At 33.8% G+C, this 27,456-nt stretch overlaps 1 protein-coding gene across 4 annotated transcripts in view; it reads right to left on the reverse strand.

The window, feature by feature from the left end:
• Positions 1-27,456, reverse strand: part of LOC149541624 (uncharacterized) — a 156,961-nt gene that overhangs the window by 50,139 nt on the left and 79,366 nt on the right. For all 4 annotated transcript variants that reach the window (XM_089796806.1, XM_089796807.1, XM_089796805.1 and 1 more), the window contains one exon: positions 6,693-6,800. In XM_089796806.1, the coding sequence (XP_089652932.1) occupies positions 6,693-6,800 (108 nt within the window). The remainder of the gene's footprint in view (positions 1-6,692; positions 6,801-27,456) is intronic.

Here is a 27,456-nt window from a genome sequence, read left to right on the forward strand (position 1 = left end):
GATTTCAATTTCTGCTTGTTTTAGGCATGATGATTCCTATTAAGATCCTAATGGAGAGGTCATGGAGAGCGCTCTAGATGCATTGAAAGGATGATATTCGATGAAGCAGACAAAGACCTTGTTGTGACTGAACAACAAGTCTATGTGGAATCAAGGGGTAATTTTTTCTCTTTTATGCTACCAAAGAGAGCAAGAGGCACTCAAACCCTAGGTAAACCATAAAAATTTAAACTTTAAAACATTTGCAACTTGATAAGTTATGTTTTCTGATTATCTTTTATCATTTCTTTATAACTTTTTTTTTTTTTTTTGCAGATGACTGATGACAACTCGGGGTGGCAATACCCCCAATTTAAAGAATTTTGGTCTCAGAGTCTTATGCCACCCTTGTAGCGCATCCCATTGTGAGTGTAACTAGATCTTATTTGAGTCCATCCACACAAAGAAAAGAAAGAAATTGACTCAAAAAGGCTCAATGACCTTGTTTGTGAGCAATATAATCTTAATTTGTGCATGAAAAAGGCACAATGTTCAGTACCTGGTCCACTTGATATGGATGACATAGATCCTTATTTTGATTAGGCGACACAGGAGCCAAGTCCATTGTTTTCAGCAGATGAGATCGTTGATTTGGAGAGGCAAGCCATAGATGAGGGGGCTAGAATGGATTTCACAATGGATGACATTGAGGATAAGGACGATGAGGATTCAAACGAGGAGTCATTACTAGTGCCAGATAGAGGAGATACATCCACTTCTAGGATAGCGAGTGAGTTAGTAGGGATGTCGAGCGAGGAGGCATAGCCACAGACTTCACAGTCACACCCACTCCTAGTGCGGGGCTCCTCTTTGAGGCCTAGACTCCCTCTTTTTTCTGCTAGTAGAGCTGAGAAGAGGAAGATGTGATTATACTGATGTATTTACTATTTACGTCTAGTTTGACATAAACTATTTACAATTTTTCTTTCCGCCATCAACATTCCGCACAAGAATGTGATTTTGTACACATTGTGCATTTATATATATCTAAACTCTGTTTGTTTCTTTTGTGTTCTCTTTAATTAACTCATTACATGTATCTTCTCATTGAATTTTGCAAAAAAAAAAAGTATTTTAAATTATATTTAAGTTGTTTTTTAGGTTTCCGAGTTTTTTTGAAAAATTGCCCGATTTTTTCCCAAATAAATTTTTTGGGGCTTGGCAAGTTGTTGCCGAGTGAGATTTTTCCAACTATTCTTTTATTAGACAAATTCTCAACCAAAGCCTTAAACTCTTTGAACTAAGACAACACTTCATCTGATTCTTTAGATTTAAGGAAGTAGATACAACACTTATGAGGGTAATCATCAATGAACAAAATATAATACCAGAAACCACTAAGTGAAGCAACAGAAAAAGGACCACATAGATCGGAATGAATGATTTCTAAAATTTCTTAAGATCTAGATTCACTATTATGAAAGTTACTCTTGATATTCTTACCTAGAGCACATCCCTTGCAGACTTCTTCATGATACCAGTTAAGTTTGGGAAGACCAATAATAGCAATCTCCATAGAAAATAGAGTTCTGAAATTTAAGTGACGAAATCTCGTGTGCCATAATTCACAAGAATTGGAGGAATTTAGAGTAAGAGCTTGAAGTAGACGGGCAGAAACTTAGTAAAGACTATCATGACAAATCCCAATTTGCCTAGCTGATTTAAAATCTGAATTCTTTTTCCAAGCCAATACTTTGCCATCAGAAAAAGTCACACCATATCCCTTATCCTCTAAAGCTGAAATAGAAATCAGATTCCTCTTTATACCTGGAACATAAAGTACATCACTCAGATTGAGAGGAATACCGGAGCCCAATTTAAAAGAAGTAGAACCAGTGCCATTAATAGAATAGCTAGCATCGTCATCAATAATGACAAGTAGATGAGTGTCTTTTTCTTTCAAATTTGACAAGTGTTCTTTAAATCCAGTGAAGTGATGAGAGGCTATACTATCAATCAACCATGTATAACTATTAGTAGATAGATTGTTGGAAAGAGCAGAAATTAAATAAAAACCTTTAGAATTATTGCATGATTCCTTTTCCAGAGAACAGTTCCCTACATCTGCAACTGCAGCTCCATGAAAAGGTTTTGGTTTCACATGACAATCTCTTGCGTAATGACCAAACTTATCACATCTAAAGCACTGAATCTGAGAGAGATTTCTTTCCTTTTCCTTTGACAGTATGTGCAGCAAGAACATGATCATCTTCAAAGGAGGATTTTTGACTAATGCCTCTTGCTTCCAACCTGCATTCTTCTTGAATACAATCTCCCCATAAGCGATCAAACTTAGGAAGTTCACCTCTACCACTGATGCCTTGAATAAATGACTCCCATGAACAAGGAAGTCCATTCATAGCAATCATAATCAGATCTTAATCATTAAAAGATTCACCTATGGCAGCAAACTGGTCTTTAAGTTTGATAATTTTCATTAAATAAGAGACCATAGATTGGCCTCTAGACATCTTAACACGCAGCAATTGACTTCTCAAGACAACAGCTTTGTTGGTGTTATTGATCTCATATAACTCCTTCAAGGTGTCAAACATTTCTTTAATTGATTCCAATTTGGAGATAACTGGAATTAGATGATCCTTAATGGAATCAATCATTACCTTTCTGGCTATCACTTTGTTTTTTGTCCACTGAGCTTTAGAAGCCTCATCAGATGGTTCTGAAACAACGGAGTTAACATACTCCGATAAATCATTTTCTTCGAGAGCAACGAGAATTCTTGGTTTCAAGAGGCAATGTTTGAGGATCCTTCCAATCTATGCTCAACTTTAAGTCCATTCACCATCTGTATATTCCAAGAAGATCAAGAAGATAAAGTAAGAGAACCTGGTTCAAAAGCAGAACTTCAACAACTTGGCTCTGATACCATCTTAAATTTTGAACCAGTTTTTGAAACAAAAACAAAACTATTAACTGACAAAGATCTTTTATCTGGGTAAAAACCCTCCTCCCCAACGGAAACAACCCAGCCCCACAAAAATGATACCTTTATTATTTTTAAAGGAAATTACAGTCTCAGACTTTTAAACAAAGCTTCATGTTCACAGATTGAACTCAAAGACTTTCTACAGATAAGAGGGACAACTTGGCACACACAAGATTTTGCCATCTGAGATCACATGATAAAACGATACAGATGCTACTGATTAAAGAATGAGCAATACAAGATAGAATAAATCTTCAGGAACTCAACAGAGGCACAAACCCTTTGTAAATAACACATACGAATCACAAATGTTGCTGCACAAAACTCTACAAAGCATACGACCTCTGCAAAATCATATATACCGCACCACCTCTCCAAAATCATATATATTGCACAATCTCTACAAAATAATATATGAGTGATGCACGGACTCTACAAATATAATCTTGTATATTTCACCAACTCTACAAGTATTGACTTGTATCAAAACCGAATATGCATCAATCACATACGATAGACATGAGACCGTGAGTTTGATTGAGAGAGGTTACCCAACGTTCCCAAACATAACATGCACATACAAGAAGATATCCTTTCATCTTCCTACTGCCACATAAGATCACTGATGAAATATATGGAATAGAATAGTCGGTCAACTCCCTTTGTATTCTTTCCTCCGAGATCTCCCCCTTGGTTGAAATTTTGCATCTTCCGAAATCTGCCCCTTGGTGGAAATTTTGCACCTTCCGAAATCTCCCCTTAGGTGGAAATTTTGCATCTTCCAAAATCTCCCCTTGTGGAAATTTCGAATCTTGCGAAATCTCCCCCTAGGTGAAAATTTTGGATCTTTGAAACCTCCTCCCTCCTTATTTCTCCCAAAAATCTCATGACTCAAGCCTTTATTCGGTGCCAATTCGAGAATTGCAATTTTAGAACAATGAGGGGAAGAAATTGATAATTTTCTAAAGGATTTTTCGCTTCGGTGGAAATCTCGCAAGTTCGGAATCTGCTGAAATTTCCTCCACATTGAGTCTCCCAAGTTTTGCCATCCTAAGGCTTTAGAAAATTGGTTTATGGTATGAAGGTAACATCATGACAAAGAGTAGAACAAGGAACCGCCAAGGAGCGTTAGAATGAAGAAACCTTAAGAACGCCAAGTCTTGGTGGAAATTTCAAATCTTCTAAAACCTCCCCTTTGGTGGAAATTTTGCGTCTTTTGAAATCTCCCCCTTGGTGGGAATTTCGCATCTTTTAAAATCTCACCCTTGGCAAAAATTTCGCATCTTCCAAAATCTCCCCTTTTGTGGAAATTTGGATCTTCCAAAATCTTCCCCTTGGTGGAAATTTCGCATCTTCTGAAATCTCCCCCTTAGTGGAAATCTCGCATCTTTTGAAATCTCCCTTGTGGTGGAAATTTTGGATCTTATGAAATTTCCCTCATCCCTTCCTATCTACTACCAAGTGCTGAAAATTTTCAACGAGAAATATTTTTCCTGCTAAAAGTAAAAATTTGAGGTTGATAGCGTCGAGGTGACCCCAACTCCAAAGGTGGTGATTTTATTTTTGCAATTAAATCTCAAAATCTGAGCATTATCACTACTAAGATGCCCAACTTTGGATGATCTAAAAGGGAAATCTGAATTACTTCAAGGCCAATTGAATGGGTAGAGTTGCGAGAGAAATAAATTTTAATACAAAATGGGATAAATCATGTTTATTATGTGATTTTACTTTTCAGATTTTTCACAAGCTTAATGCTCTTCTCCTTTGATATGCAAGGTGAATTCAAGAAAGAGGAAGCTAGAAGGCAAGTTGAAGCTAGAGGGCAAGTTGATGGTCAAGGCCTCAAGACTTAAAGTGGAAACTACAAGAAGATGGCTCAATGCCAAGGACACAAGTGAAAAGGAAGGATTCATGGTCAAGCTATCAACCTGCAAACTCAAGTCGAAATCAAGAGGAAATTCGGGAAAGTATAGAGGATCTAGCTGCATGAGGACATATTCAAGGAGAATCAAGCAAGATCAAGTTCACGGGTTCACGAAGATGCAAGTGGTTCAAGCCGATTCCATGAGGAAATTTAAAAGGATGGAGAAAATCACAAATGTTGGGGATACTCTACAGTCCAAGACTCCAAGCACAAGATATGGATGATGAGGTGGCAATTGTTTGCCTCCTCCAATTAGAAAATTTCAGTTTCAAGCACACTCAATCACAACGTACCAAGTGTCCCATTTTCTCATTGACTATTAAAAATCATTGTAATTTCCTTATTGGGCCATAAATTGGTGCCTTCATATAATTGGTTGCAAATTTGGCAACCCTAATTGGGGTTTGTGGGAATAAATCTCGGCCCTTGATCTTGAATAGATCTTGGCCCTTCATTGTGATTGAACTACTATGAAAGGCCAAGGCCTTCTCATTTGTCATTCATTAGATTAGGGGGTAAGATTAGAAAGCTAGAGTAGAATAGGCTAGCTAAGCGAGAGACTTGATGATGTTTTTGCTTTAATACTTTTCAAAGTAATGGTGAATTATTTAATATTGCTTTGTAGTATTGCATGGTTTCCTCAATCTTTCACTTGGAGTAGATTTCTTTTCATGTTGAAGTAATTTAGTTGAATGGAAGTTATTGTGGATGTTTACTTTTTTTACTCAAACAAATCAGGGCCACTAGCCTCTTGTCAATGGTAAAGGTGTCTTGTGTGTTAAGCCGATGAAAACACTTACCTTTGATTGATATTCAATCTGTGGTTTGCATGCAAATGATGGGATTGGAAAGAGGATATTGATGTGAAAATCATTTGTGTATTCCTTAGAAGCTTGCACTAGGTGGGTCGAGCCGCTAGTGAGATTACATCTAGTAGAGTCCAGGTCATCCACAATTGTTTACATTCATAGTTAGAAGTATTATTAGTAGAAGTTAAGTTTAATTTGAAGCAAATGTTTGAAGATCAAAATCACATTTTCATTGCACATTTTAGAGCCAAACCTTTAGAAGTGCAATAGTTGATGTCTATTGAATGAATAGCATAAGTCCCTTTGTGATAACAAGCATATCACATCATAAAACTGAGTGAAAGTCCATGATTAAGAAGGAACCTTGAAGTCATTTCATGATCTTACTTTACAAGCTTAGCATGATAGATGACCTTATATCAAGAGAGGATTGAGTGTTTAGTGTTTCTCCTTGAAACATTAAGTATTTGATTATGCATATTGTAGTGAAACAATACTCACGTCAACAAGACCCCATGTGTATTGTCTTGTTGTGTACTGTGGTGACAACAGCCATCTGAAAATCTCTATGGTTCTTGTACTTTAATTTTACTTAATATAATCCTTCCATATACCCTCATTAAAAAAAGTTTGTGATTGCAATATTGAATATCCCAATCTAGTGTATAGATAAAGTGGGGGTTTTGGAAGGTCGCCCAGAGACTCTGTATCAAGCAGTTAGTAATCTGTATTGCTTCTATTCATTCAATAAAATTGATACAACACATCATTTACTTTTAACATTGATTACTTGATGTGAAATCAGACTTAACAACAAGACATATGAATAAAATGCAGGGAACCAAGAAACATAAATTGGCAAGATAAAGTTGCCAAGCATTGCAAAACACGGGATACATTACAAAGAAAAGGCTCAAAATGGAAATTTACAAAATGTAACAAGACTAGCCTATCAAGAAGAATAACATACATCCATTATTGTGATTTCTGAGTCTGGTACAAGCATTCGACCAATAGAAGCAGAAGTTGTCTTTAGAATCAAACGTGATGCCAAGTCATCCCTCTCAAGGGTTTCAAGCTGCAGAAATAACTCCCACCTTCAGATAATTATATAGAAAATGTCCAATAAAAAATTAAAAGTGAAAAAATCCCCAATATTAATTTCAAAAATGGCTACCCTTAACTAGGAGGTAGATAAAAAAACAATGCACTCATCAAAAATCAAAGATTCGATACTCATTATCAAGATTATGTTCCTGTCAACCATGCCCTTTCTAAACAACTCAAAATAAATTGCATATACACTACTGACAATCGATAGGCAACAAAAATTGGAAAATATTATTTATCCTCAATGCCAAACCAAGTACCAATAAACAACAAAATTCACTATTTATAAAAGTTTGAATCCCATGAATAAACAAGGCCTGTGGACTCACCTAAAAAACAGATGAAATTTTGGTATCATAATGATATCACTGATATTAGACTTTTATTAAACATCCACACAAATTTACAAATGGAAGGGTTTTGCAATGAGTTTTAAAATGGTACTATCTTGTATGTTATTTGTCATGAATCGTGAATGACTCTTTAAACTGTTACTAACAAGTCCCTGCTCAGGTTTGCCATGAATCATGAACTACTGGTTACAATTAAGTAATGCATACCAAGTCCTTGCTCTCAAGAAATATTTGAAGCATAAATACTTATAGCAAAGTGTTGAATAGATTATTATGAGTCCTTCATTGGTTCCTAGGGTTGCCCCTGCACTTTACATTTAATAAAAGGGAGCCACAATGCCATGCTAACTAGTGCATTAGTGTAATAAGAGTTATTGCCTGATCATGTTTTGGTAAGTTGAGGTAATTGGCCAAGTGAAGCAATTGGAAACTAGCTATTGTTGATGTGACTTTTGTGAGCACTCTAACCTGCAGAAAAAAATGCCAAGTATCCTATAGCCTCTTCAACAAGGAAACTTAAAATGCTAAACAATGTAACAAATGTGTGATCAAATGAAGCAACCCCATGTTTTACAATGCATACTAGGAACTTTTTGTTGCCTACAACTCAATGATGTGATGTGATGTGATCTTGATGGTAATCGTGAGGGGACTTACATAAATGTTCCTAGACTTGGTAGATTGTTTTCCCTTCAAAGCAGCTGGAATTTGCACTAAACTAGCTTGAAATTCAAATAAAGACAAAAAGATAAGGGTTTAGAGAATCTAAGCTACTTCTTAAGGCAATAGTAGCAATTGATGATGTTTGCATATTAGGATTCCTTAAACCAAGCTTTGCTTTGCCATGTGGAAACAAGTACATAAAACATGATTCGGAATCCCCATTCTAAAATAGGATTAAATAAAATATAATAATGATTACAATTTAAATAATAAAATTAAATATTAAATTTATAAATCATATATTATAATGACTGTAATTCAAAATAGTGCAGAAATAGCACTGATGTCTCATTTTCTCATGAGATTTTGAGGCTGGCACAAAAACTTATGCTTTTCATGTGAGAATTCTAGGACAAGAAGTTCAAAATTTCTCAGTGAGAAAATCACCACTTCTTGGTGACTTCTTGGCAAGAAGACTTCAAGTTCTCACGGGCTTTACCAATTCAACTGGGACACCTAGCAAAATGGAAAAACATATTTCTTTTCTAGTGTTGAGCGTCTTGGGTGGAGGAGAAGTGTTTAGGAGGAGAAGAAGTGTTTGGCAGCAATCTAGAGCCATTGCAAGTGGATTAGGAGCGGATTCGAAGCTCTTTCCAAGAAAATTCAGATTCACAAGTAAGTTTCTTAAATTTCTGTTCTTTTGAGTTAAAAACTGTTTTGTCTTGCCTTACTTGCATAACTTGGATCTAACTTTTACTCTAGAATACCATTTGCAATGTTCTCTAATACATTTTAGTGTGTACTAACTAAGATCTAACACCGTGATTTCTTAATTTTTCAAAAAAAAATCATAGTTTTCTCAATAATTTCATAACCTAATACATTTTTGGTTTTATTCTTTCAAGTTTCAGCTTGTGTTTAAACGTTAAACTTTTTTGAATTTTTATTCAAATATAGTTTGTTCCCAAATATGTTTATTAAATTTCTAAATTTGTGGCTTATTTTGTAAGTGTAGGTTGATTTTACATTAAATGGCAAATATGGATTCCTCTACAACTGGGTCAGTTGAAGCATCTAGCAGTGGCCCCATAGATGTATGTCCATTTGGATTCATAGGCATGCACCCTAAAGGGGCTAGAGACATTGCATGGAAATATGGCTTTGAAGGAATAGAGTATAATAGTGTAATGCATAAAATGTGAAAAACAAATTCGTGGAGGCATATCTCGTTTGAAGTACCACCTTGTAGGTATACAAAAGCGTGACACAAGGCTTTGTGATGATGTGATAACACTATAGAGGAAATAAAAAGAGAGATGATTTCTTTGCTTGATGCCCAAGAAGAGAAGAAGTTGAAAAGGGAAAGGGAAAAATTGGCCATGAGGGTATCTATTTCCGAATCGCAAGGTATGTTTCCTTTATAAGAAGCATTTAATATTTTCTAATCACCATTATTAGTTTAACTGTGCTAAAACTATGATCATGATTCATAATGAAATGATGTGGGTTGTGACCAAGTATCCTAGTCACCCTTAATGAAGAAGCAGCACTTGAGGGGATAGTGGGGGCTCTCTTTGTGGCCTACGGATCCACGCACCTACCAATGTCAGGCAATCAGGCTTAGCTTCCACATCTATTGGTTGTAGTGGACCACAGAAATCTTGTATTGATGGTTATTTTGTGCATAGGAACACACCTGGAGCACAACCATCACTTGAGGTTACAAAATGGAACAGTGATGTGCATCGGCAAGTTGACATTCAATGTGCCGATTTTTGGTTTTTTAACCTCTCCTTCAATGTTACAGTAAGTCCATATTATCTTAATTTTGTGATTGGTTGTACGGTAGTGGAAAAGGGCTACAAGCCACCTACTCCTACAAACTTGAGTGGGAGGTTAGTTTACTTGTTTCAAAATTTAATACTTTTACAGTTTTACAACTTACTTGTTTTTGTTGAATGTAATTTTTTTTAATCAAAGTTGTGTACTTAATGTCATTTTGTTATGTTGTGCTTGTAGATTGCTGAAAGGTGTTGTTTCTAGGACAAAAGAGTTGGTTGAGGAGCAAAAATTACAATGGAAACATTATGGTTGCGCCATACTTTCACATGGATGGGAGGATGTAAGAAATGATACCATCATCAACTCTTTGGTTTTTTGCAAGGATCAAATAGTCTTTTCTTAAATCCTTTGATGCCTCAGACAAGGTAAAGACAGTTGAGACTTTGGCTCTAATGCTAGAGAATGTTGTGATGGAGGTTGCGGCTGAAAATGTGGTGCAAATCATAACCGACAATGCAGCAGCATATGTGGCAATGGGTAGGATCTTACAAGAAAAGCACAGCACACTCTTTTGGTCTCCTTGTGCAGCGCATGTAATTGACCTTCTTTTGGAGGATCTAGGAAAATTGGATTGGGTGAAACCGGTTGTAGAGGATGCAAGGAAGTTAACAAAATATATCTACAATCACCCTTGGGTCCTTCGCTGATGAGAGACTTCACCCATGAGAAGGATTTGACTAGACCTATGGTCACAAGATTTGCAACAGCTTTTTGAACGTTGCAATGTGTTCTTCATATGAATCCTTTGAGGAAGATGTTTGTGAATCCTTCAAAGAAGCCCAATGGACAAAGCGTTGCACGCACTGTCTTTGATAGCCACTTTTTTTATCTAGCTACAAAAATTGTGGAGGTAATTGGAAGCTTCAAAAGTTGAATATTTAATATTTTTGTACTTTATTTTTCTATTGGTAAGAGGCCGAAGCCAAGATTAATTATTATTGTGTTGTGATTAATTGTTATTATTATTTATTAAGCTTGAGTAGACTCGAACCCAAGACCTCCCAAATAAGAGGCTCACAATTTACTGTTGTGGTGGGCTCTTGCCTATTTAATTCTTTTGTACTTATTAATCAAGTCTTTCGTTATTAATTTATAACCCTACTCTCTGATTAATAATCGTTTTCTACGTTTCGATTGTAAGTGGTAAAACTCTTGGTTAGAGTTTTTCGCTTGGTAGATGGGAAACAAACCCCAATGGGGTCCCTTTATGAGGCCATGGATAGGGCCAAAGAGGTTGTAAGAAATAAATATAGGGGGGCAGCCTAAAATTTCAACCCATATGGGATATTATTGATAGGAGTTGGAGCAATCAGCTCCAACCCATTCATGCAGTGGGGTATTTCCTCAACCCTTGTTACCGCTTCTCTCTATCATACAGGGATCTCCATGGAGAGGTCATGAAGGGCTTCAGTGAGTGCATGCAGAAGATGGTCCCTAATATTGTGGTGAGAGACCTCATTGTGGCCGAGATGGAAGTATGTCAAAATGCAATGGGAAAGCTATTCTCCTCAGTCATGGCAAAGATACGTAGACACTCAAACCCCAAGTACAATATTTGTAATATCGAGCCTTTCACATGCATGATAAGTAGATAAATATTAAAGCTACAAAAACTTGTCCTCGCCTTTCTTTCTAAATCATTAAGTATTTATCTTGCAGATGCCTGGTGAGGAAATTGGGGTGGAAATATCCCAAATCTACAAAAACTTGTTGTTTGCATCTTATGTCAGCCATGTAGCTCATCTAGTTGTGAGCATACTTGGAGCTTATTCAGATTCATTCACACAAAGAAGAGGAACAAGTTGGCACAGAAACGACTAAATGATCTTGTCTTTGTGCAATATAACCTTGAGCTATGCGTAAGAAAGGTAGAGTCACCAAAAATTGAGCCACTTGATCTGGATGACATAGATCCTTTTGGTGATAGGACAGCACAAGAGCAGCCTCCATTATTCACAAAGGACAGCATATATGATTTGGAGGCAAGCTATGGAGGAGGAGGGTTTTGCATAGGGACCAGATGACATTCGTGAGGTTAGTGAGAGTGAGGACACTAACAGTGAGTACAATGACAATGAGGATTCAAAGGATGAGGAGTCATTGCTAGCACAAGCACCAGCACTACCACAGATGACTGCTAGGGCTAGAGTCACTAAACCCCCTCCCTCTCCCATAGTTTTTACTACAACTACTGAGAGAGGGAAGAGGAAGATGTAGACTAGTTTCATATTGTACTTGACATTTGTATTTGCTTATCTCTTTACAAAGACAATTTGATATTTGTAGTTTGCTTGAAAGTTCAAAGTCTCTGCCTACATCGGCATTCCACATAAGGATGCTATATTGTTACTTCTTGCATTTACATGTATCTAAATCAGCTTGTTTGGTTTGTTTACTAACTCATTAGATGCATCTACTTATTGAATTTTATTTTTTTAAATGCCTTTTTAATTAAATTTAAGGCATTTTTAAAACTCCCGACATTTTCCCGAGAAGTTACCGATTTCTGACTGATATTTGCTGAGAAAACCTTTTTTGCCTTGCAGCAGAGAATGAGATTTTGAACTATGTTATAATCTATTAATATCATCTATTAAAATAATATAATATTAGTAACAAATGGCTATAATATAATATTTCAAATACTATCATTTATTATAATATAATTAAAACCTCTAATAAATTATTATCTATACCAACAAATAATAGATATAATATATTAAACACCAAACATGATGTACAACTCAATGCTATATATCAAATCAACATCAAAATACAAATCCAACCACAATAAGGTGCAAACTAATTAATGAAACAAAGGGGTTCAACTGATGAAGGGAAGTCAACATTGTTGATGGAACACCTTCATGTATGTAAAAAGAGGGGGTCTTGATAAAGGTTAAGAGAGTAAGGGGACATCATATTTATTTTACACATTAATCAAACAGGAAAATAGTCATCTACGATAATATCCAAGACGAAATACTCCAATATATTGGTCGCTCCCAAAGAAATTTTCACTATGCTCTTCGGTGCTCGGAACTAGCATGCGACCATAAGATTGTCAACAATGATTGGAAGAAACATGGTTGTGTAAGGTCGGGAATATTACATCAATCATACCATAAAAACAATTGAAGGATAGAAGATGAACAAGTCTCGATGCGCAATAGCCAAAGTTGGGTGGACGCAGAGCATGGGAAAATTCATACTCATTCAAAGCAGCATACACCACGAGGATTACCTCAGCATCAGATGTGCACAAGTTTTTTTATAATTTGCTGAAAGAGATTAACTCGAAAATAAATGCGAGAAGTTGATGTAATAAACTATCAATACAGGTGAGAATTAAATCAAAATGGCATAAGAGTTAGCTTCTAATAATATGAAAGAAATGTTGAAAATGCTCAAGAGCAATAAGTAAGATACATAAAGAAAGATCACAATAGTATGAGTGAATAATAAGCTAGAAGAGTTCATACACATAAAAGAAAGAGGGAAGCATTTTGTATTGTCAAACACGGGATGTCAAAAGATACTGAATAGGATCCCATATCAAGAGACATATAAGCTGAATGTTTCATATAACATGTAGTCAAGCAAAGAAGGTTCCTGCGACATAAACGAAATATTGCCGCTCAGAACATATACACACGTTAGCATGGGATAATGATATAATCTTTATGTTGCCATAGAATACAGAATAGTATGTATATATACTTGCATCTATCTCTGAAGCATTCCATGTGTAAGGAATATTATCTCCCTTATCAGATTGATACTATTTTCAAGATTCGTAGACCTGTTGATAATATTATGTTTCAAATACTATCATCAAATCTATTTGATTGAATCATCAAACCCCTATCAAATTCAGATCAGATTAAAAACCGACTTAATAATCATCAATACGATGGACAGTAATATTTAAAGAAACTGATATATCTTAGCACATTCCATTTCATACACACCATTCAAATTAGATAAAGAGATTAACTTTCAAGTCATATAGAAAGGAGCCCATTACAATCTGAAACATAGACAAGACTATAAGCAATTCTATTAGATTAGTTTTAGTATCCTACGTTCTTACTAAATTGAGCTCTTTCTTCTAGAATCTTAGTTAATGGTAATTTAGGATTTCTCTTTTAGTTTTCTAAATTTAGTCTATATAGCGTCTATAAACTCTATTTAAGAGAGCATTATTAATAGTAAATACAATTACAATTCCATTCTTTAAAGGTTTCCTGGCATCAGAGTAGGATGGGTTTTCATAAATTTTCCCTTAAAAATTTCTGGCAGGTTTTCATAATTGACTTTCATACATATCCCATTTCATTCAAACTTACCATTCAAAATAGATAAGGAAATTGACTTTCAAGTTATATAGAAACGAGCCCATTATAATTTGAAACATAGACAAGACTATAAGAATTCCTATTAGATTATTTTTAGTATCCTAGGTTCTAAATTTAGCTTTTTCTTCTAGAATCTTAGTTAAAGGTAATTCAGGCTACCTCTTCTAGTTTTCTAAATTTAGTCTATATTATAGACGACACAATTATTAGCGTCTGTAAACTCTATTTAAGAGTGCATTATTAATACAATTACAATTCCATTTTTTAAGGTTTCACAGCATCAAAGCGGAATGGGTTTTCATAAATTTTCCCTAAAAAATTCTGATAAATTTTTGTAACTTTTCCCTTCAAAAAAAAATTGATGGATTTCCATTAACTTAAGCCCTTTACAAAAACTATATGTTGTGTTTTAATAAATTTTCCTCAAAAAGTATCTGTTGGGTTTTCATAAATTTTTCCCTCTAAAATTATCTATTTCGTATTGTCAAATCCAAGTTTGTTTGGTTTTGATCGATTTTTCACATTAAAATTGTGTTTGGTTTTGGTCAATTTTTCTCCTCAAAAAACATTTTTGGTTTCTGTAATTCATGAAATTTGTCTTTGTAAACTTCAACTAATGGTTAATTGCAATCATTTTTGGGGCATCCTGCTCATCTATAATAGTTTGGAGGGTCTACCAATTTTCCCTCAAAATCATGATAGTTCTCAAAGTGTATCTCTATTTCAAATGGATAGTTCTATTATCTAACATCAGGTTAGATGTTTTGTGGATGCTTTCTAATCAGCAATTCTGCGGATTCTAAAGGGTCAGTGGTAGGCTCTACTCTCTTGAAGAAGGGGACAGCCTGCTCTGGTTTTTCTTTGGCTACTCTTGGTCATTGATATTTGGTAGATCCAAGGAGGGTCTTGGTAGCGACAGAATGTTCTAAAGGATTTGTAACTACAAGACATGTATTGTCTTTTTCAAGGTAGATTATAGAATGACCATTAAGAGAGGATATTAGATTATTTATAGTATCTTAGGTTCTTGCTAAATTTGACTTGTCCTTCTGGAATTTTAGCTAATGGTCATTTAGGCTTTCTTTTTTGGTTTTCTTAATTTAATCTACTTTTAGACTACGCTATCATTAGTGTTCGTAAACTCTATTTAAGAGTGTATTGTTAATACAATTATAATTCCATTTTCTAACGTTTCAAATTCCCCAAGGGGGCATTCAAATATATCATATTCAATACATACTAACCATTTATATCAAACAAGGGATGTCTTTTACAGTTTGAATCATACAAATATAGGGAAAACCCTTAGCAATCTCTTAATTGGACATCACAATAGTACTAGAGAATTGCAATTTGATAGCTATATTGCTCAATCCCAATAGGGGACTTTATTGTATGCCAAAAATGGTACACTTCTCTTAGCCCTTCTATCCAAGGGATCTCATGGATTGAGAGCCTTGAATGGCGACTTGGACCTCCCTAGTCATGACGTGCAAAGGGTGGAAATGAAGTGTTGTGGCTCTCGAACGAGTTTAGACACGCAGCCCCTTGCAAGGTGCACCATGAAATGGGAGATTCAAAGACAAGAGCAACAATGCAATCGATCAAGAACCAATATGCAATGCTATGCAAATGAAGCTAAGCTAAATGGAATGCAAAATGGAAACTAGCTAACAAGAATGAGAATGTTACAATCCTGCTATTAAGCTAAATGAGCTAATCTAAAATATGAAAGGAAAGCTACACTAATGTAAGTATGCTACTAAGATGTAGATGAAATGATGCAATGATGCCATAATCTCTTCAAAGCTCCAAAGAGTACCTAAAATCCTGCAGCATAACATTAGCATAAAATATGAGTGTTATGAGATGGGGAGAGAGCTCTCCCTTTTAAAGAAAAATGGACGATGGAGATCATAAGGCAAGAAGGGTCTAATCAAGGATGGAGAATGAATGTTGAGTGATCCATGTGCACAAGAGTTACTACAAATCACAATCGAGAGTTGACTTTTATGCCCCATGTGAGAGAAAAAGGATTTTCCTTCTATTTTTAAAGTGGGAATAATACTTTGTGTGCACAACTTAGGATAAGTGGGAAGTGGGGGATTTTATTTAATTAAAGGGGGACAAGTTCCTTTTAATTAAATAAGAACTTAGGATATAGTGGTCAAACTATAGAATAAAATCAAATAAATCATTTTTTGAAGATTTGATCAAGAATGAGTGATTAATAAATTAATCAAAAATGCTAGAGAGGGGGCTAATAGTCTAGATGACCATTTTTGGGTAATTACAATTACAATGATGCAATCTCCAAAGGGAACAAAAGATTTTATATTATAAACATTTATTTAAATACCCAATATTGGCACAATCCAAATAAACATCCATAATCAAATGTGTGCTTAAGTGGAGTTCAAACTAACCATACACTACAATTTCCAAATAACAAACTATAAATGGTATGAACCAAGGAATTCATCAAACCTCTTCATATTTCTCCATTATAATCAATGAACTTCAACTAAAATTTGATAAGTAGGAACCATGCAAAATGTAGAATCTCATACACAAAAATCCACCATATCTTCAATGAAAATTGTATAATAACTCAGCATAGTCTTGGCAACAATTTTTGATCTCCTCCTCAAACTACTACTTAGTATCTACTCTTCAACTAATAGTTCATAAATGAGAAGGCTGAGCCTTTTATAGACCTCTTTGGTACAATGAAGGGCTTAGACTGATTTAAAATCAACATCCAAAATAATAAGTGTCATGTCCCCTAATTATGACATTATGGGTCAAAAAATTAATACAATTAAATGCTAATAATAATTATTTTAATAAATATAGAAAATATTGTATATAATAATAATTATTACATACTAAGTTATTGAAGTAAATAATGATATATAAATTGTATAAGTTCATTATAAATAATAAATTTGATTTAATTTAATAAATATTGATGAATAAATATTAATGTATTATTGATATGATAAATAATCTAATAAGGTCAAGTAATAAATAAGGATATAATACCAATAATATATACTTGTATATAAATTGACATAACACTATTTAATGTTTATAAAGGGATAATATATATATATATTAATGAGACTAATTTATAATCAATATAAATAATTAAATTATGAAGAGTCGTGACTGATGAGAAATAATCTATATTAGGAGGAAAGTCATTTAAGAATATAGAGAAATATATATATATATGAATGGAGTTTGTAAGGATTTTAATGGAGAGATTTTAATGTTTCACACAGGAACATTACAGTGGTATCAGAGTATGATCCTGCCATCCTAGAAGAAAATGATAAACAAAAATCTGATTATAAGTTAATTTTTATCATTTTCGTATAATATTTCCAAAGGTGTAATATCATAAACTAATTTAAGAGAATGATAATATCGCAAAGAGGAAAAGGAAAATCCATTATGTAGGCTTTTCTGTAAGACATCGATTGGATTCATATGTGAATAATTTTCATCATCGTCAAACAGCCATATATATTAGTATACATGATAATATAACGTGATACTTGAGATCAACTATATCAGCATGCTACAGATTTGCACAGATGAACATTATTGACATTGATAAGATAATAAAATAGAGAACAGAATATAAGCAATTTGATGGTCAAAAAAGTATATTTACTTCATTTAATGTAACAATAGATTAAAAGTGAGATTTTTGGAAACATTTGAATAATCACCGTTATTTCAGTCAGCGATTCAGGAGGGATATTTTTGGCTCTTTATCAGAGGAACTGGAGTCAGGTTGTTATAATTAGGTGACTTTAGAGAAAAATCATATCTACTCATCACAAATTTATCCATTTTTTTGGGCATAGTTAATGGCACAAACATATAGAGAAAGAAGAGTCATTTGGCACAATCGGTGGCAGATAGCTCATTATAGTGATTTAATTTATGGATCGGTTGATCAACTCTAGACTCAGGGCACAGTGTAATTATTCAAAATGAAATCTCTCTACAACCAAGTCAGCCTAAGGAAGTCGTCTTGATGTGACAAATGGAGTTAGATACAATTAGTTATGGATTAGCAAAAACCACAAACCATAAATTATGCATGATATGATACAGAGTGCCACGAGAAGTCGACATAAAATTGGGCATGATGCACTTCTTTGTGTCAAGAAGATATAGGCACTAGTAATAATAATGAGCATCACTTTAAAAAACCCAGCTATTTATATATGTCAGAAGGAAATTGGACCGATTCTTAAAATATAAAAAATATAAAAGCAAAGAAAGGTAACGCAACTCCTTAAATCCCATCAGAACTGTATAGTGAGGAATTGGGCAGTTTCCATAAAAGAATAATGAGAGGGAGGTGGTACGAATTGGGGTGTTTAGAGGGAAATTTAAATAACATTAAAAGCACCTTATCATAGCCTTAAAACCACGTAAAAGTTGAATAGGCATAGTTGACATTCTAAATAGAATTTAAGGTAAAAAGAAAAGCTTATGAAAAGGTCTATAAAAAAAAATGAGTGGGGGATATTTTAAAGGGTTTAATATATAATGTGACTGAAAGGAAGAAGAAAATATAACGATGGTCAATTAAGTTATGAAGTGTTAAGAACCAAATTTATTTATAAGAAGGGTATCTAAGGGAATATTTAGTGGAATAAAAATAATAGATTGCAAATCTAATCAATATTTTTAAAGAAAAGATGAGCAAGATTTTTTTTTTTTTATAGAACAATCAACATTTGAAGATGGTACATGGAAAATGATAATTATTGACTTCTATAATACTTGTCAAGTGAAGATGAAGAGAAGATGAAGAGTAATAAGAGAATAAACTCATGACTAATGAAAACATATAGAAAAAAGGATATGCTAGTTCTTTCAACATGATTTGAATATTCAAAAGATAAATAAGAGCGAACAATAAAATAATCATCAAATATTGTAGACTTATAAATATTTAGATAAATTCGTCTTCTACTTTATTTTAAGATAGATTTTATGAACTTTTTATTTTTTAAATCATATTATTTAATGTATTGAGATTTTATCTTAAGGTTTAATCATTATTTTTGGGATTAAAGGAATATTTCAAGTGAATCAAATACAAAGAAGAGAAGAAGAATTTATGGAAAATTTGGAAACAAAGATTATAAGTTGTGTTCTTGAGGAACAAAAACATTTAGGATTATAAATAAAGGTCTCAAATGGAGACATTATTCAAAATATTTGTGCTTAAATTCATGATGGATAGGGAGTGTGCACAGGATGAGGCATAAATCGGTCACGTTGGGGTAATAGAATCCCAATATGGATAAAAATCTGAGGGAGCCCCGAGCTGAGCATGTCCAAACTCGAGCAGTAGTAAATCTACCATCCACATCAAAACTAAACATGTTCTTAGTGGGTAGGGAGTGTGCATAGGGGGATGAGTAAATCAGTCACATTGGGGCAAGAGAATCCCAATATGGATAAAGATCTAAGGGAGCCCCAAGTTGAGTGTGTCCAAACTCAAAAAGTAGTAAATCTACTATCCACATCAAAATTAAACATGTTCCTAGTGGGTAGGGAGTGTGCACAAGTGGAGGAGTAAATTGGTCACGCTGGGGCAAGAGAATCCCAATATGGATAAAAATTTGAGGGAGCCCCAAGCTGAGCGTGTCCAAACTCGAGCAGCAGTAAATCTACCATCCACTATGGAATTATACACCCTATTGTAGTACTAGCTATAGAAAAATTGTTAAAAATATGCAGCTTCAAGATCTTTTGATTTCGAGACAAGGGAAAGGAGTACGACTTTCACCGCGATCAAAGTGGTAAAACATTTCCTTACATTTTCTTATTTTAAATTGTAAGCAGGATTCTAACATGTATACTATGTGTCTACATCGTATCTTCATGCATTAATATGTTTGCTTCGTGTCTTCTTGCATTCATGTGTCTACCTCGTGTTTGCATTGTGTCTTCATGCATTAATGTGTCTGCTTTGTGTCTTCATTCATATTTTCTTTTAGTGGTTACTAATATACGAACTTTGGAAGTGTTTAACACATATGCAAGGAAAAGAATGAATCTGAGCTATGAACCACATTAGTTGCTTAAGGACAAGCAAATTTGAGAGGGGTGGACTTGTCATGTCCCCTAATTATGAAATTATGGTTCGAAAAATAAATGCAATAAAATACTTGTAATAATTATTTTAATAAATATAGAAAAGATTGTATATAATAATAATTATTACATACTAAGTTATTGAAGCAAATAATGATATATAAATTGTACAAGTTCATTATAAATAATAAATTTACTTTAATTTAATAAATATTGAAGAATAAATATTAATGTATTATTGATATGATAAATAATCTAATAAGGTCAAGTACTAAATAAGCATATAATACCGATAATATATACTTATATATAAATTGACATAACACAATATTTAATGTTTATAAAGGGATAATATATTTATATATATATATATATATATATATATATATATATATATATATATATATATATATATATATATATATATATGAGACTAATTAATAATCAATATAAATAATTAAATTATGAAGAGTCGTGACTGATGAGAAATAATCTATATAAGTATAAAGAGGAAAGTCATTTAAGAATATAGAGAAATATATATATATATATATATGAATGGAGTTTGTAAGGATTTTAATGGAGAGATTTTAATGTTTCACACAGGAACATTACAAGGAAACTCTAATGAAGGTTAATTACAACCATTGTTTATAAATATTAATATGTCATCCAATCAGATGATTACATTGCTTGGAAATACATATCCTTTTGAGGATGAATGGATGAGAAAATTACTAGTGGTAATTCATTAATGTCTTCCACGTGTTCACTTATGAATGAATAAAGTTCAATAAACTTGGACATGTCAACTTGGAATTCTTTGATATATTTTAAATGACTAGATGTCATCTCAAATTGTGCAGTTTTTGAAGTGTTTTCCTTTTTCATCTTTGTTTAAATTCCACATCATCATCATAAAGAAGTCTCTGCATATCCAGCAATACTCTTGATACTCAACATTACTCAGCTTTAAATTAATTGCGATAGCGCATATTCCCAAATTGCTTCATCATATAGACTTGTTCGTTGTTTTTTGAGTTCATCATCTTCTTGAATATCTTCTCCTTGGATATTTCCTTGTCTTAATCACCTTGACCTTCTTGTGATGCTTAGGTCTTTCATGTTGATCTTGATTTTCCAAAGGAAATTCAAGATTGATGTTACTTTCTCCACTTGTAGAGAAATCCATCCTTGTACAACTTGTTCTTTGAATTCCCTTTGAAATAGGGGTCTTGCCTTGTTCATTTCCTTCATGTGATAAATGTTTTAATGTCATCTTCTTGGTGTGTTGATTACTTCATTTCATGATGAATCTTCCATGTTGTAACTGCATCGCTGAAGTTGTGGAAGGCCTCCCATCCCTTGTGCGAATTGAAAATAGTTCTTGACTTTTTCTTGCCTTTGAACTCAAACTTATCTTGAGTTCTTCTATCCTTTCGTTGTCTAAGCTTGTTTTTGAACTGCGCCTTTCATTATTTCATTCATCACTTTTTCATATCAATTCATGCTCTTGGCTAGCATCATTTCAAATTCTCATTACATGGGTGTTGAAGTTCAGGAACTATATGCAGGCATTCTCATTGGCATTTTATCCATTTTTTAGGGTGGGATTTCATGACTTGTAAGGAATGTTGGGCAGAATTTCCAAAAGTATAGGGATTTTGAGTGGATTTTTGTGATGCTAAGGGTTTTCCTTCCAAGCTTCATAGATTTTCAACATGTGTGAGGATCAATCCTTATTAGAGGGGCAAAATTTTGGGATGTCTAAGCAAAATCCCTTATTTGTGGGTGTGTATTCCTCATATAAGGAATTTTCTTCTTCGTGTGAGTGGAATCCTCATTTGTTTATGGATTTTAAAACCCCTTCTGGCAATTATTCTATGTCCTTACGGATTCGTTAGGTTCGTTGAATTGTAGAAATCGAGATTTCTACAAATCTCGATTTAGCCAAATCAAGGTATTGCAAATCTTGATTCCTATTTTCTGGATTTTACTTGAACCATTTGTTTCACTTGGAAGATGAGTGGGAAAATACATTTTTATGTGTTTGGTTCCTCAAATTGGAATTGGAATTAGATTTTTTTGTTAACGTTTTATTTCTTATATTATTATTTATTTAATTATTGTATTTGATGGATATGAAACTATTGTATGATGATTTAGAATAAAGAAACTTCTGCCAAGGAAAATTTCCAAATCATTTTGCTCCCAAAAAAGAATGTGAATAAATATTCAAGCTAGTTGTAATTTCAATTTCAAGAACTCATCTTCCTATACAATAGAAAAAGCTAGTTCGTGGTACATACCACATTAGTAGTGCACTCAAGTCATAAGCGCAAACTTATTCAGAGGATTTCATGGCAATTAAATATGAGGCAACGGAAATGCTCTCAGGATATGGAATAATGAAAACTCTACATAAGATTGAAATGTTGATAAGGTTTCTAAAACATTAACCAAAATGAGGAAGACTTAATGCCCCACTAATTTCAAAGACTGCAAGCTATTTACAAAATGGATTGATCAGAAAGTTTTTTGAAATACTCAAGAATATACAACTCTCACGTGCCTAGATGGAAGATTCTAAAATAGTACATGAACATCTTTGGAACAAGTAGTAGATTTTTGTCAGGCGTTATAGATACATGGGTTCCGCTAAAATTACATAGCTTACGTAATACTCCAAGTCACAGAAACCCACACGCAAAATCAAAGCCGAAGAAATGGTAAACAACCATAGAGAAGTCAACAGAAGAAATGGTGGACAAAGAAAGACATAACTCCGAATGTTACATCCCAATTTTTTGCCCAATTTTAAATGCTCCTTTATAATGTTCGTTAAAATTTCAAGATCATCGAGGACGATGGAAGACAAGGAAAAAAGTATGTTACATCCCAATTTTTGGCTCAATTTAAAATTGTTCATATAGTGGCTGAGGTTTCCTGTGAAGTCAATTGACAAGTAAAATTAGTTAAGATCATGTGAAATAGTAAGATGGTTAATCGTTATAATTTCATATGAAGTTGGCATGCTAGTTAACCATTATGATGATACTTAACTATTATCTTGGAAGGTTGGTTATTCATCATGAATTCATGGGAAGTGAAATGGTAGTTAGAGGTTATGATAGTTTATGATTAATAACTTGTTATGGTAATTATTATTATATTGAGGAATATGATTTAATTGTGGAGAATTTCCTTGTAGGGAGCACGTCAAAGGGGTGGAAGCATTGTCAGAAAAGAATTGGGCACAGGAGCACCACTATCACTAGGCAAATAGGTATGAATCTTGAATCACTATGGCTAAGGGTAAACGACTAGGCAAGCAAGAGTGTACGTTGGGCAATACCATGAGCTACTTGGTCAATTTTTATAACAAGAAAAATATTAAACATTTAATATCATGATAATAACTATTACCTCTCTGTTATTATGAGACGTTGGCAATCTCAACATTAAGAATTTATATATATATATATATATGTACGATGTCACCATGATACTAGGATGATATCTATAAATCGTACTTGCAAATATATATACACATGTGCATACACAAAGAGAATATGATGTTAGAAATAAACCATGTTTCTCTAAACTACACACATATATAGATGTACATATATTTATCAGTGCAATTTTTAATATTACAAATAGCATGATGAAATCATATATTAAAAATTAAAACTACATATATATCTATATATATATATATATATATATGCACATATATAATGTCTTGAGAAAAGGAACTTATGGTAAATTTAAAACATATAACCTTTTTTATAAGAGGCGGTCATCTCCACTTGGCAGCCTCCTTTCAAATTCGGAGACCTTGTGAAACCGATGATCTTTTGAAACTATCATCTTGAAACAAGTCGAGTGCTTAAGGCCCGTGGCTTGTTTGGCCGGAGAGGATGTTTTTATTTTAAGCGTCTTGCATCAGATGATACACGATTATTATCAAACAAAAATCTATTTCTTTCTTCCTCTCGATTTGCATTATTACTTCTACCTCTCTTAGAAAACATCAAAGATTGGCCATTAGAGCCTTATGCCTTAGACGGTTTCAGCTTCTCTTTGGTGTTATTCAATTTCGATCAGATTATGTTCTAAGTCCATTTCACTACAATTTTACTATGGTCTGCTTTTGTTTAGATTTCTGCAACCTTTCTGATAGACCATCTGAGGCTCAATATGCAGAGAGCCCTGATTTTGATTTTGCATGTTCATCTTCTTTCTTCTCTAAATTCCGAGTATTTTCTTAGGAGAGTTATGTAATACAAATCTGATAACCAAAACAGAATATATCATTGCACATGATAGTGCTCGCAGTATATTCGCTGATGGATAACATTCCAAGATCGCCATGAGATAATATATCAGTATGAAATAATAGTCTCCAAGGACTTGCCCTGGCTAGTGAAGCTAATGAAAGAGGGTGGAGAGGAGAGGATCCCTGCAAGGGAGAAGTAACAACAAATCAGATCTTCCATGTATAAACTTTTGAAAACTTAATGATGATTTCTAAAAAGATCCAAGTCAGCTCATGATTGTCCAAGTATACTCAGTTGTCAAGTCGAGCGATGAAATTAAGTACCAGGATGCTGAGTGGTTGGGCAAGGTGTTTCCATGTCTATTCCGAGTAGGGAGGGCCTTTCTCGGATGAGATTATGTGGGGATATTTTAAGGGTCCGCGGTTGGGAGGTTAAGTCCCTGACAATGTTCCCCCTCTCCACTAGATGCCAAGACATGCACAAGACAAAGATAAATTATGCATTCATCTATTGGTAGGAAGTATTTTACTTTTATGATATCTGAAATTACAAGTTGATGATAAGTTAGATTGATTTATATCATTGAATTAGTTAATTCCTTCAATGAAATCAGTTTTCCTCGTCAATGTAAATGGTAACCAGTTAGATCAATTGATCTTCCATTTGAACATGAAATTAATCAGTAGGCATGAGATAGGCTTATCTTATGGTTGTTATTTCTGTTTTTCATTTATGTGAATAATGATTATGAATGTATCTTCTAACTTATGTTATTAGCATAGTTAGCAAAAGAAAGAAAAGGGATGATACAATGGTAATTGATGCCCTAAATGGTATATGTCGTCATGATACAATGGTATTTGACACCCTAAATGGTATTTGTCATTATGATATAGCAATATAACTATTTGTGCCCTAAGTGATATATGTGGATTAACCTAGGTTTTGCAAATGTTGCCCTAGGCGGATTCTGGTTTCGGTATTTAGGGTATGTAAAACTCAAATTCTTTATCTAGATTTAATGATGATGTTATCAATTGTTAGTTATGAAATTTCTGTTTAACTAATTGTAACCATTGATCTCATTGACATGAACATAACTGTTATAACTGCCTTCTCATGGATATGGACTAGTAACTGTATTTTTATGTTATGCTAGTTACGACACATGAAAAAGCGGATGTTACACCGAACTAGTCTGATTCGCATGCAGAGCAAGAACCCAAAGCAAGACCAAACTTGGAACACTAAAAATGAAAATGGTATTAAAAATTATTAGGTAAACAATGTTCTAGTCACAGGCGAACTCTAAAAAAAAATCAAATGTAATTTTGAGCAACTTCTCAAAAAGTGTAACCAGGTTTTAATTTTCAATGGCTAGTCTGGAGTGGGAAGATTGGTAACCTGATTTTGAGGTAGAATTAGATTTCTGCAATTCTAATTCCATTTTAAAATTTTGGACACAAATGCAAAAGCTAATCCCAGTCTAATTCCAAGAACGTAACAGATTTTCAAGCGAAACTTCAGTTTTGCTAAGGATTTTGCACTGTGTTGGCTGGAAATTCATCTTGGCTAAGGATTTTAGACTTTGATTTTTCCCTTCTTGATTAAGGAGTTTCTTATAACTTTTGGGATTCATGTTTTAGGATTTCATATTTCTATTTTTAAATTACTTATCCTTAGACAAGGAATTCTCATGATTTCTCTTCATTTTCTCACCTTAGAATTCCTTTCTTTAACTAATGACTTTTCATCCTATTCACTTTTAAAAAATTGACCTTTTTCCTGGATTTTCATTCTATCCTTCAAAATATTGGATTGAAAATGTAATTTTTCCTCTAGGCAAAAAGTTTGAGTTGGTTTAAGTATGTTGCATTCCAAACTTGGAAATTCAACCTTAAACAAGGACTTCTCATTTCAACTCCACAAATTTCAAAACATGCATTTTCAAATCACCATCCCAAATTACTCAAGGATTAAAAGGGAATATCAACCTAGAGGTGGTTTTCCTAAAGGAAATCCTCCTCTAACTTGGATTTTGCAATTGATACTCAATCGTTTGGAAACTTCTTTTCTAACTCTCGACCTAGACCTCTTGACTTCAATCACCCATTCCCTATCCACTAGGAGACTAACAAACCCAAGAAAAATAGCCAAGCTAAAGACACTAAGATAAACAATAAACTAAAAAATGATAAAAAGAGGGGGTCCCTATTTACGATGGAGCATGTGTGTTTACAACACAAGTACCTTTTCTTATGAAACATTCTACTTGGTCATCTAGTTTTAGCCACACCCTTTACAATGTTAAAACTATTATTTTTTATTGCTAATGGAAAAAGTATGTGAACCATCCATTAAATTATCATCTCCTTCAAGATGGTGAATGAGATGTAGGTTACATTGTGTGTAAAGTCCCTTTTTGTTAATGCCCTAATTTTTGTTGTAAACAAAAAACTCCAAGTACAACAAGTAGAATAGGATTAGCAACACCATATACCTAGTTACAAAAACATAATTCACATGATAGATCTTCCTTATTAGACACATTGAAAGGATAGATCATTCCAACAAGGGTTAGAAACATTAATTTAAACATAAGATATATTTAATTTATTGACGGAGTTCAACCATAGGAGAATTAAGATAGGAAGCATATTAAGTGCCTTAATCACTTGTCTACCCTAGGCCCAAGAATAGGTCTCATCCATCTTGTCCCTTGCCATCCCTATTTTGAGAGTGTAACTAGTAAAGGATCCATGGTCAATCAACCCTCTACCCAAGGCCCAAGTGCGGATAACATCCCTATTAGCCTCATGTGGCCCTTGTCATCCATATGAGGGAGTGTACCTAGTAAGGAATCCATAGCCAATCAATCCTCTACCCTAGATCCAATAACAAATGCCATCCCTCTTGACCTCATGCGGTCCTTTCCATCCCTATGGGGGGTTGTACCTAATGAGGAACCCATTGTCCTTCCCCTCTTCCATAAC

Source organism: Cupressus sempervirens, chromosome 8 (assembly GCF_028749045.1).
Source record: "Cupressus sempervirens isolate cs-2001-9-10 chromosome 8, ASM2874904v1, whole genome shotgun sequence".
In the NCBI taxonomy this organism is placed as follows: Eukaryota; Viridiplantae; Streptophyta; class Pinopsida; order Cupressales; family Cupressaceae; genus Cupressus; species Cupressus sempervirens.